This window comes from Mercenaria mercenaria, chromosome 9 (genome assembly GCF_021730395.1).
Source record: "Mercenaria mercenaria strain notata chromosome 9, MADL_Memer_1, whole genome shotgun sequence".
NCBI classification, from domain to species: domain Eukaryota; kingdom Metazoa; phylum Mollusca; class Bivalvia; order Venerida; family Veneridae; genus Mercenaria; species Mercenaria mercenaria.
The window spans coordinates 45,907,928-45,921,535 of NC_069369.1; the positions used below are offsets into that span (position 1 = coordinate 45,907,928).

Sequence of the window (13,608 nt, forward strand, 5' to 3'; positions counted from 1 at the left end):
CAAGAATAGCGACAATACACGTTTGTTTTGTGTATAACGTCTGCATAAGCCCTTAGGATATGTTTGCGACCTCGACCTTCGGTCTTGGTAAAAAAAATTCCCACGGGCTTCTGCAGACGTTAATACACAAAACAAACGTGTATTATCCCTACAATGGTGACAGAGAAAGAGGCCCTTTTTCTCCTGCAGAAAATAAAAATGCCACTGACAGGAGCTGAGAGATATTGTATATTCAGACAAAGACTTCTTATGAAACATGTTGGCAGCTTTAAAACAATGTCCATTAGGTTACTGGAGTTTTTTTGTGGCACAACGCAGCCAGAGCTATCGCATTGCACTGGACCCCATTGAAAGGCGCATAAAAGGATGGCAAACATATTTTTAACTTATGCGCAAAATCAAGTAAAGTATGGAGAGCAATCCATGTCTTAGAAGTCTGTTCTTCTTGCTGAGAAATAGACAGCGCTGCACGTTTTTGCCATGTGTGAGAATACCCCATTCTTGTTTTAGATAAGATTTAAAACTCAAAATACTTACAATTGAGAAATTTTGGCTACCGAACATAACTTTTTGATTGGTTTTCTTGATATTCCCATGAAAACGTTTAATTAGACAAGGAACAGAGGACACCGCCGGAATCGCAGCGGTCAGTGACTTTTGGTTTAAAGACTGCTGGATTCAGCAAAACTTGTGCAGTAAAAGTCTCTAACCACAAGATTTAATTGACTAAATATAAACAATACATTGTTGTTTATTCCTACTTTAAGTATATCACACATTATTGAAAACAAATGATAAAAGCGCTAAATGATTACTGTAAAATATATGCACCTTCACCAGTCATTTTAGTTGAACGCATTGCAAACACAGTATCAGGAATATTGATAACCCCGTCGTCTTTTTTTTTTGCTCCATCCAACAAAGTTTTTTATACATATTTTCTCCTCGGTAATACATTTACTTTTGTGGAAAAAGTCCATTAAAATTACCATGCTTATCGTCTTGTTTTACAAAATCACACAAATACAACGTGTAAGTCAATCAGACGAGTCCACGACAAACTTTAGTGTCTTAATTGATATCCCTGGCTTCGCTGTTCACCGTCTTTGACCTACTTAGGTGTAGCATGTTTTGATGACTCAGGGGAACTGTCTGTAGGTGGTCCTCATTTTTTACGACATCCCGTCAGTCTGCTGGCTTCTGCTGTAAAATTAGAAATAGACCAATGTACATTAATGCTGCACAAAAATACCTAATTTTGTACAGTTCAAAGTTTCGACGTCATAGTAACTTGCACGGCTACTCGTATGTAGGATATCATTCTTCATTTGAATAATCGTGCATCCCTTAATGACTTATCCCCTGTGTTAACATATTTCCGCCTGCACAAATAGGTCCTATGTTGTGAAAAGCAGTTTGGAGTTTTTGGGTTATCTTTCATAATTAATTATGACATAGAACAATAGGCTAACGAAAGTAGCTTTAAACTGAATAAATGCAAACTATGAGGTTAATAGTACTGTAGTTTGTCTGTAATAAAATTTATGTTATCTGGGTATCCACTATCCAGTTTGAATTTAACAATTTTCTTGATCAAAATGACTGACTTCCTGTAGTTACTTGAACAAGGCCAAAACAAAGAGTTAGTGTTTTAATCCTTTGCTGCTTTTCGATAAATATAGCAATACACGGATAGTAGCACACGGATAGCAATACTCGGATATAAGATTGTTAGTTGATATTGATTAGTCTTGGTGTATACTGTTACAAATGAACATGTACGTTTAATGTTTTGATGTACTTTCTATTTTCTATTGTTTCAACCTTTAGTCTGCTAAATTTCTAAAATAGCTGGTCCATCATTCAGTTTGGGCAGTACCTTATTCGAAGAGGTGTTTACTGAAAATTTACTGACTGAATAGTGAAAAGTGTAGACCGATTTTGCTTCAATGAGGTTGTTAAAAAATAGCTCTAATTGTCAGTTACTCGCGGCTTACTGCTTGCGTTTCTTAGTATTAGCCAACACTGAGTAAACTTCTCTTGTCTTACAGAAGAAATCTAAAAAAATACAATTATTCATTAATCCTGTTAAGTTAACCCCCTTTCAACTGTGGCAAATCAGTCTTTACGCGACCAGCATAACGGGCATAAAAAACTTAAAGTTAAAACTTTTTGATGGCCTCGTGCACCATCACTTTAAAATAAGTAGGTTTCTACTTACTCAGTTTCAATAACAGAAATTAAACAGCCAGTGCATTATTGTATTATCGCAAAATTACGTATTACGGAGAATCCCGCGTAAGAGGCTGTTTAGCATCAAAACGAAAGCAGTTACGAGCTGGTTTCATAACATAATTGTATCGTGTAATTTCTTCAAATCTCATGAATGTAGACAGGGGGAGCTGAAACATGCCGACCACGTTTCTGTGTCACTTTGCTGTGTCTGACAACCATGTCAGAATTCTGGCGATCAGTTTAAACTAAGCAGAACACTCAAAGGTTGTAATACCCTAAATATTATTATTAATACCCTGTATATTAGTTTATACTTATTTATTTTAGGTCAATTCTGAAGCAAGTTCTACAACTTATATAAATCACTCTCTACACCACATTCCTGATGGAATCCATCGCCATGAGGGTATGAGAGAAGAGAAGTCAATTTCGCTTTTAACCTTTTCATGCCAAGCGCCATGCAGGAGAACTACTGGTACCACTTTTTACGTCTTTAGTATGACGCTGCCGGATATCGAACCCACGACCTCCCGCACTCGAAGTTCGATCTCCGGCCGCGTCATACCACTCTTGCTTGGCGCTCAGCATTAAACCCTGAAGATCATAGAACCGGAATATGCCCAAGGTATGCAGCAGTGATCATTTTTATGAAGTGTGGTGTATTCCTCCTGGCGGTTTTAGAGAAGTTGCGCTGACAAAGTAAACTATGACTCATCAAAGGCCATAACTCCACTAAAATCACTGGATCGGAACATGCCGGCAATATGCATAAGGCTTGGCACTGATTACTCCTGTAAGATTCGGTAGAAATCCGCACAATAGTGTAAGAGAAGTGGCCAAAACATCATGAAATTTGACGAATCAAGGGCCATAACTTCACTGAAAATAAATTAACAATGCGTTTTGTAATAGACAGACGAAAACTAGGTAACGAAAATACGTGCAGTTTACAGACCATATTCATATCTTGCTCTACTCTTCTTCTGAGCTTGAACAATGTTTCATGTTTTATTAGTGTAACACACAGAAAGCGTTGTCACCAGGTGTAAAATTGTCTGCGTACAGAATCAGACCCATATGCATTTGACTATACGCTTATCTCGTAAAAGAACGCTTTTATAAATACATAATGGGATTCTTGTACTGTTCAATCTGATTTTTGTTCTCCCCTACTTTTTTGGACGAGGCATTTAGAGTTGCCCTTGTCCGTCCGCCAGTCTATCCGTCCGTCCGAATTTGTGTCGTGCATATCTAAAAAAAGTACATAAAACCTCACAGGATGGTTTGTTCACCTGGTGTTTTTATTGGGACTTCACACAGCCAGACCAGAGTTATAGCCCTTGACTTAGTCAAAAATATGCATAAAAAGGGCCTAAAAGTTTGTGTCCCATGTATCTCAAAATGTATTTGCCCTAGGATTATAAAACATTACAGGAATATTATTCAGCATGTAAAGATGTGCACCTTGGATTTTGTTGGAGATTTCACTCAGCCGTACCAAAGTTATGTCCCTTGACTTAGTCAAAATACATGTATGCATAAAAGGGTATAAACGTTTGTGTCGCACATATCTCAAAACACAATGTGACCCAGGGTAATGAAATATAATAGGAATATTATTCAGCATGTGAAGTTTTGGACCTGGGGTCAGACCAGATTTATGGCCCTTGATTGTCAAAATATACATAAAGGGCATACGTACTAGTTTGTATCGCATGTAACTCATAAAGAATTTGACTTAGAATATTAAACATTAGAAGACTGTTATATAACACGTGAAGTTGCGCATCTAGTGTTCTGTTTCAGATTTCACTCAGCCAGACCAGAGTTATGGTCCTTGACTTACTGAACTTATTGACCGGAAACCGTCTGTCTAACGCCCGTTCATCCACTCGCCTGGCAAAATTCCAAATACCAATGTTTTTTGGAAAATCTTGTAAACGATGAAAGTGGAAATAATGTGGTGACTAGTGCAGATTGAAAACAATACGACGAAGTTTTTATAAAGATTAGGTAGAAAATGTGGTATCTGGAGAGTTAACGGAGACTTTCTATGATTAAATCTAGTGGCTAGTTTTTTCACCTCAATGACACAGTTTCAAAGTTTACCTAGATTTCATACAGATAAACATTCTGACCATGTTTCATGAAGACCAGGTAGAAATTGTGGCCCTTAGAGTGTTAATAAATTGTTTTTTCCAAGATTGACCTAGTGACCTAGTTTTTGAACTTCTATAACCTAGTTCCAAATTTTGAATTAGTAAAATAAAGGCAAACATTCACTATAAAATACCGTAAAATATTGCGGAAACAATTCCGGCTGCTTGTTTCAAGGACAGTCCCATAAATTTACGGGCTGGCTATAACAGTCTTAGCTGTAAAATTACGGGCAAGAATGAAACAATTACAGCACACAGCACACAACAATTTCAGTCAGCCCGCAACTATACGGTCATGTCCTAGAAACCTGCTGCCGGGATTTTGCCTGTAGGCTAAATATCCGAAAGTACATTTTTCACTGTAGAACATGCAAAGCAATCGTAAACAAAATTGACTTGGAACGAATATCAACATAGCGAAAAACAAAATCGATAAATGGACACAAATGCTGACACTGGGGAAAGATGGTCGGTGGACAAAGAATTAAAGCAAATACATTGTATTACTTAGAAATAACATAAAAAAAATATATTTTAAATCACTTTCATACCAGCAAGATGGCGACCGCGCTTTCCCAGAATGCGCGCCGTTCCATACCGCAACATATACTACAGGTCAGTACCCGCCACTGTATTACAGTAACACCCATTAAACTTTACGGTACTTTTTTCTGTGTTCTGACAAAATTTCATGAAGAGCAAGATTTTCTATAATGTGACGTAGTGACCTACTTTTTGACTCCAGATAGCCTAGTATCTTACTTGGCAAATTCTGACCACGTTTTATTGAGACTGGTCGAAAAGTGTTGCCTCTATTGTGTAACAGTCGTCAAATTGTTGATGATGTGTGGACACAGGTTAGTTACAATAGCTCAAATACACAAAAGGGACACAACTCATAAACTATTCAGAAGAAAGTTATGGTTCTGGCTGGCTGAGTAGATGAACATGTTTAGGTATATGCTATGAAGACTGTTAAAAAAGTTAGCTGAAAAACCTGAACAATACATTTGTACATGATCGTCATAACTCATTAACTTTACACAATAAATGTATATCCTGACACCAAGCTTAAGTTCATTTAATAGCAATGCATTTCTGTTGCCTGGGTATAGATCCCTTGAAAGTGGTTAAGCGGTTTTCGGTATAGAAAATAGAGCATGTTGTAAAATTTCAAAGATACATTACCCATAATCTAGGCAGGTCATATTTCTTGATAATGTGCGCAAGTTCATTTCATGGGGCTAATTTTCTGTTAGTTTGGACCAGGTCCCTTGTAAACGTTAAGAGGATTTATCTGGATAAGCCTTGTAGTTGTACTTTGCGTTTTGCAAAATTTAAAGGGCCATAACTCATAAACTAGGCATGACATATGTATATCCTGAAAGCATGCGCAAGCTCGCTTCATAGTGACACATTTCTGTAAGTTCGGGACGTATCCATTTAAACTGTCTCAGAAGTAGGCTTATTATTGCGGATAGAAAGACTGACGAACGGACGAGGCAACTATGTGTCCGCCAAATATTTTCGTGGAGAGTACGGGGGACATAAATAGAGATACTGTAACGTATATAATGCAACTTTACATCACGTCACGTTCACAAGAACCTTTAGTGCGCATATCAACACTATAAATGAAGCGGTTATTGACAGGGAAAATACACATGCATACATGCGTCATGAAAATATTTTATTCAGTAAATTTTACGTTAAAATTTAACAAGTTACATGAAAACGTGCAAAATGAAATGAAAATAAACGATTTTATGTGCAACTCTTTGTCTTGTATAAAAGTTATAAATAAAACAGAAACTAATGAATATTAGATCTAGGCCTATTTATAACAGAACAACGCATGGTTTATGGAAGCTGCGACCATAACCATCCCGGGTATAATTTGCTCCAAAAGAATGCACATCGCTTACATACAATAATTGCAAATATAAGTTGTATTCAAACTAAAGGCAACATAAAGGGAATGACAAGCAACATTTACACAAAAAAAAAGGACAGCAGTAACATAAACAATAAGCGGGTCATTCATACTTGGCTACAAAGCGCCTGCTGCACCTGATCAGAGTCATTCGACGCAGTTTCTTGTGATGACGTCAGTGAGTAGTTTGCAGAATCTCTTCGTCCTAGAGCTATTTCGTGCTTTTTGTCAATAAATTCGATAGTTCTCGGACTCAGGTGGTTGCGACTGACTTCATTATTTCTTTTCACTTCATTTAATAGTATTTTGTTTGTATCTTTTACTGGCGAATGCGCATGGGTCCCGTTGAGTTGTTTTTGATTCGAGTCTGAATATGAATACCTGCTTTCAGCACTGTTATTGCTTGTATTGTGAGTTTGCGTTTCCATATTTGAAGACTTCAAGTTCAGTCTTGCGCCATATGCATAATCATTTTTTATAGTTAGATCGTTATAGTCTAAACTGTTATCCGGTGTATTAATAGATTTCGATCTATCGCTGTAATCACTCGTACTTCCTAAATCGGAATAGGAAGGGCTGTGTCTATATAGAACGTTGTTTAAAACAGCAGGTCTTGAACCAATAGGAGGGGCTCCAAATGAATGACGGGACCCTGGTCTCTGGGAACGAAGAACTTCCATTTCTTGGGGTATTATACCTCTGCTTTCCTTTTCTGACAGAGACGGTCTTGCGGAAGCGCCGTGTACATCTACTGCAATATTCATTTGCCGCCTTGCACACAGTTCACTGTCTGTAGATGTACAGCGCTTGACAGTTTCGTGAAATGTAACTCTCTGGTTCCCATTTCTGCGATGACGACTTCTTCTATCTAACGAGTGTGTGGAGCCCTTCCTTCTTGAGTTTACCAAACCAGGTATCTCCGCCAATGGCGGCAATGAAATTTCAAACTTATCTCGTTCATCTTCGGATGAATTAGCATCTCCAAAACCACTCTCGCTAGCTGTAAGATCACTCGGAAGTGAACTAGGACGTTTCTTTTTACACTGATCATGAAGTTCCAGTGAGCCACCGTGATAAGATGCGCTTTTCACAATATTTTCATTGGAAATCGTAAAAATAGGCTGATTTAAGGGGACATAATCCAGAATTCTGAACTGCCATTGCTGTTTTAGGGTCAGTATGGTCCAGAAAATTACCCAGAAAACAAGATAGCAAACGTCAACAACAATAACCGATAATATAAGCGAATCTGTCGTTTCTCGGTACAAACTTACCAAGTCGTATAAAACTGGTCCTTTTAGAAGAGCTAGAAGGACAAACGACACCATAGCGGCAGTATGAGTCCTATAGTCCTGGCAACTACCTTGTACAATTACAGTTTCCTTCCGGTACGCTTCCGGATGATGGCGTTGATCTATTATAGCAAACTTCTTCTTGAAATATATAGCACCGTAATTGTACACGAAAAATGTAGAGAAGATAAGTATAATACCACTCAATATATATAAAAACAAGACGACACCAGGTCCAAGGATAATGGTTATGTTTTCTTTGTATAGCTCAAAGTTAACTGAAAACTTGTACAAAATTTCAATGCCGCAATGAACAAAGAGCGACTCTACAGTCAAAAACAGTAACTGAGTAGCAAATATGGCGCTGAATATTTTATTTGTAAACCAGAATACGGCCGAATACCGTATTGCGAACATGATTAAACTGGCTGCCATGTAAATGAAAGCTACGTGCAATGTAGAGCCACTTGTCCATCCGCCAACTGGAGGCTTCGGTGTCGGGACCACATAGAAAGAGAGATTTGAAAGAACCGTGACGTTTGACTGGCCGATGATATTGCTTGTACCTGCGCGCTCAGAAGCGAACAGGAAGTCAAGGTTGCATGTCCAAACAGCATCTGCAATGGAAAAGAATATCGTTTACATAACCTGAATAATGACAGTTTGATATGAAATAGTCCCAGACAGTATGTCTTTCCAATGAGGTTGATAACGTGATAACCATAGTAAATACATTTTTATTTAATTTCTGTTTACCTCAAATTGTTAAACCGTGAAGAAATACATTGCATAAAAAAGATAACTATCTATTATCGGTGATGTAGCTTTGATCTTGTTGATGAGCTGACGGAGATAATATCTATTGGTAACAATAACTGGGGCAATCTACAGATGAATTTCGACAATTATACCACCTTAAACAAAGGAAAAGAAACTCTATAGGTAATCTCAAACATTTAGTCTAGTCACGTCCTGTGACACTGCAACATTTTGTCAAAGTACACATAATAAAAATCAGGACAATATATTAAGATATTTTTGTAGCATTTGACTGAAATATATACAAATGTACATCAATAAAATTTGGATGTTCACTGATTTGTGGTTTACTTGTAACAAGACATATGTATGAGACCGGACCTGCACGTGTGACGCCTACCATAATATATCTTATATGTTAATTAAAACGATGATACTATTTTATCATAGATGAAACACATAGTTTTAAATCCCGTTATGTTATATTCCAATAAAACAATAGTTAAAATAATTTAACCATTTTTGTAACTAGTGTATATAAATTACAGAAGTAAGAGTATGACTTTTATCACTAGTAATGATGTCGGCTATCAAATTAAAGAGTTTTTCACTATACTGTATATAGTTTACTTTTCACTATACTATATCTGTGCATTTGTCTGTTTGAAGTTTTCACCGTCGGCAAACTGGATACAGACTATGATGTCACATAATGAGACTTCATGACGTGCCTCAATATTTATCTGTAACATTTTTTACTGCCAATACTGTTATTTATAGTTTGTTATATAAAGTGGTTCGTTTCTGCCATGTCGTGCAGCCATGTTGGATGACAACCTGGCAGTACCACAGAATACTACTTTGTCGTATTGTTATGTGCCAACACGAGATAATGACAACGCGACAAAATACTATTCTTTAACGTCTGGCGGGGGCGCAACACCTCTGCGCGACATGTCAGAAACAAGTCGCCATAAATGACTGATATACTCCCTATCATAAATACAATTATCAACTACTACTGTTAAAGATGAGACATTTAATGTTATATTACATTTCGGTATTTATTTCAACACAGTAATATTTTACGTTGGTGTAACGTTTCTATCTCAAATCAATGCTTATCAAATATCAGATAGTCGGCAATATGTTACACAATTTACAAGTCATAATATGTACACATATGTCTGAAATCTTTAAAACTTAGGAAGAGAAACGAACCAATACCTGTTCAATTAAAAACAATAAATATTTAAGTGAACAGATGCCATTTCGTGACTAGAACATGCAAAGGGTTTGTCTATATTTAAATCTCTGTGTAACAAGTTTGCTTCTGCTTAGCAAAATTTGGATAAGGACAATTAAAGGAAGAGTACATGTAACTCTCTTAATTTTGTATTAGCCAAAGGTTTGTAAAATGCTAACCGAAAGTGACGCCAGTGAGGCGATCGGGTGAAAACTTTACTGTGAGATAAATGAGTAAAAGATATGACCGAGTGTGATCTGACATTGCAAAATCCACGCGAGCCGAATACAAATCCCAGATCTATCTGCTATTATAATGACCCTTTTATTATATATCTCCACCTTTTTGTTTGTTTTGTTAAATGTTTATATACCGACGTTAAAATAGAACTGAGTTGTAATTTTTTTATTTATAGAACTGTGCCAGGTCATGTATATTAAATACAAGTAGTCCAGCAACATACAATACGGATTTTTTTCCTGCATGTTCGTATTTGCTTGTAAAATAAAAGCCATATTTTTGACAGACTCTATAATAAATGAATTTACTAACTGGTACTGACAGTGAAGTATATTTAACACCGAGTTTTATGGTGTGTTGGAAATTTGTTCACTTCATAAAAAATTCACCCAGTAACCGAAAATCGAAGGCGGACAAAAACCTTCGGCGGGGGATAAAAAATAAAGAAAGATGGTACAAGCGGAAGAAAGAAAATAGAACTGGTTGTGATATGGGTTTTTTTTTTCAATATAAACGAACAGCTGGTTTTATGATACACTTTGTGCAACAAATTATTATCTTCTTCAATGTCTTAATGAAAGGATTGCCGGCAACGATAAAATAGTGTGCGCAAGTAGCCTTTCTTTTGTTTCAATCATGACTTATGAATATCGCAACAGTTATTCTGCCATCTCATTTAACACACGAGTAACATCGACTTCCGTCAAACTTATCTTACCCGACAGCCCCCTCCCCCGCCTTTCTTTTCATTTCAGGTTTTTAATGGTTTTAACTAATTTCTCTATACTTGAAATATACTTAAAAAGTTCTTTGCGAAATCATCATTATGGCTCGCTGTTATTTATGTATCTTAAGTAAATAAATTCCTTTATAACAACTAAATATGAAATTATACAAATGAAAAAGTAATTAAAATGAGACGAAATGACGCTGTAATTCTACAGTCAAACCTTATTACTATTGGTAAATATGGACACCAAATAAAATCAACGCTGTTGTTTGTTTATTTTGTATAGTATAGTATAGTCGGCTTCTTTTATCTTATTTACACTTTCTGCCATTTTCCCTTTTCAGCTAATTCACGGAATAGTCAATTATAGCACATTTAGCCGACCAACAGCAACAAAACAACTTTGACAAAAAGACCCGGAAGGCAGATTGACAGTCTATTAACGAGAGAATTCGCTCACATAGCTAGCAAATATTTGGTAACATCAAAAAACAGTCAAGTCATTTAGATATACATTTAGCATTTAAGCCGTCAAATAGAATCAACCAGCTATTTGCATGGGTATTAAAAAGTACAAAAAAATATTTTATCGAGTTAAAGGGCTATATTCATAGACAATACTCCAACACCACCCATTGAGTACACTCAAATAAAATGCCTAACGGTCACGTCTTTACTCAGGAAAGATTCGATTTGTATTCATAAAGGTGAGTGACAGCCGAGTCAACTCCCAAGAGTTAGTTTATGTTGAGGGAGGTCCTGGGGACACTTGAGTGTTTCTCAAGGTCTCATAATGTAAGTTAAGATGATAAATTTACAATATTTAATTAAATAGAAGGTAAGATAACAGTGTCATGTATGTATTTAAAGCGAAAGATCATATTTGTGCAAGGTATTTTGGAAAAAAATATTATGTTCTTTTTTTATACATGTTGCTGAGGACGATAAAAGCAAAAAGACCCAACAAATTAAAAGACAGGTAATTCATGCAAACGGTTAAAATAAATAAAGGGAGTCAAATATACATTTACGAAACCTAATCTAACGGGGCACGTCAGTCACTCTCAGAAAAACACATCGTATTAACAAATATTTACATTTCACAAGTCTAAATATTGGTTAATTCATACATTCCCTTAAATTTCATGTCATGAAGAAAACCTATATTTATTAAATCTCATTGTTTAAATGACAATGGAAACATTTATTTTATAAAAAGATGTGTTTCTAATAATTGAAATTAAAAAAAAATATGCGGTCTGGCATTCGGGAAACACCAACAATTAATAGCAGAGTTAAAATTCAGTTGTTAAGGTAATTTTCAATTTCAGCGAAAATTAAATACGTGTATCTTTAAGTATAAATTTCATTCTACTAATGCTGATGAGTAGACTGACTGATGGACGGACGAACGGACGGAAGGACGAATTGTAAAACAAATAGACGGACGGACGGACAAACAGACAAGCAATAAGATGACAACTTCCGACTACAAAAATGATGATCAGCAATTTTGCATACCTTTGATGCTATTGTCATATCCATGTTAAATCCATTGGGTACAATGAAGCCATTACTCGAGCTGTCCTTCCGAAAGTTATGATTGAGTGGGATTTATGAAAATGACTATCGAACTCCACTCACACTCCCGCAAGGTCTACTCGAGGTTCACTTGAGTGATACTTACCCAAGTTTGAGTCAAGTGTGAGTTTGAGTCACGACTATGAATATGACCCTAAGATATGAACCATGACACCTAGTCTGTGTTCAGACCCTGTGTTTTGTTCACAGCATAGGAGATAACTCCTGAGGCTATTAAAAATTTGTATAATTATGTCCCTTTTCTTCTCAAAACACTGGAGATAATCAGAGCCAAGAAAGATTGGTCAGAATATATAAGAGAAATTATTGAGAAAAAAAAAAAGGATTATTTAGTCGGAAGCCAGACTACATGACACCGTGGAAATGCCAGATTATAATATTAGTATTGTTAGCGTTACTCCACTTCATAAACAAAAGGGGCCTGAAAGTCCTATATCGCTCACTGGACTTGCTTATTACCCCGATGACCTAGCTCTTTGATCTCGAGTTCATTAAAACAAACGTTCTGGCCAAGTTTTATGTAAAAGATAAGTTTTTAATGATTTGACATAGTCCCCTAGTTTTTTTATCCAACTAACCCAGTTAACAAATACTAGATCTTAATCAGACACTCGTTCTGACCATGTCTCATAAAGACCATGTACAACATGTTAACATGGTTTGACCAAGTGGCCTGCCTTTTTTATCTCATAAGTGATGAGAATCTAAAAAAATTACTTGACGTCGATCTAAAAGTGATCATCAGATATTTACGGAAGTCTACGGGATTGAATGGAACTAGAGAATCTGATAAAAAGGAAAATAAAATAAAAGGGATTGCTTCCTTCATTGGTTTATCTGAAGATATACAGGTCGTGACAAAAAATATGAAGAAAGTAAAAGTTAAACCTCTTCAAGAATTGGCGGCAAAAATCGTGTCGAAATATACAAACTTGACCTAGATATCACTGAGACAAACATTGTGAGAAAGCTTTAGTAAGATCAGTTACAGGACGTGGTCTCTAGTGTATGTTTTTATTATTTGAAGTATTGACCCAACTTCTGACCTTAGATAATTCAGTTCAACCTAGATTTCATTAAATTTTCTGAGAAAGCTGTATGAAGAGCAAATTGAAAATGCGGCTCCTAAAGTTTAACAAAGTTTTTCTAGAATTTGACCTACTGTCCTAGTTTAAGACCTCAGATAACCCAGTTTTAATAATGGCCTAGGTTACATAGAGTAAACATCATGGCAAAGGATTTTGATGATCTAGTAGAAAAGTTTGTCTCTAGAGTGCTAATACGGTTTCCTATGATTTGACATAGTGACCTAGTTTTTGTTCCGAGGTATCCCAGTTTTGATCTTGACATAGACTTTAAAGAAACAAACATTTTGACAAAGTTTTATGAAGATCAGATAGAAAGTGTGACCT

General features: G+C 36.2%; 1 protein-coding gene across 5 annotated transcripts in view; it reads right to left on the reverse strand.

Annotated features, from left to right (window-relative positions):
• Nucleotides 1-696: 696 nt before the first annotated feature.
• The window catches only part of LOC123547018 (uncharacterized), a 36,551-nt gene continuing 23,639 nt past the window's right edge, over nucleotides 697-13,608 (reverse strand). For 4 of the 5 annotated variants that reach the window (XM_045333756.2, XM_045333753.2, XM_045333754.2 and 1 more), the window contains exons 3-4: nucleotides 6,441-8,236; nucleotides 697-1,203 (exon numbers count right to left, since the gene is read on the reverse strand). In XM_045333756.2, the coding sequence (XP_045189691.2) occupies nucleotides 1,186-1,203; nucleotides 6,441-8,236 (1,814 nt within the window). In that variant the 3' untranslated portion in view covers nucleotides 697-1,185. The remainder of the gene's footprint in view (nucleotides 1,204-6,440; nucleotides 8,237-13,608) is intronic. The other variant, XM_045333757.2, reaches the window with a different exon arrangement.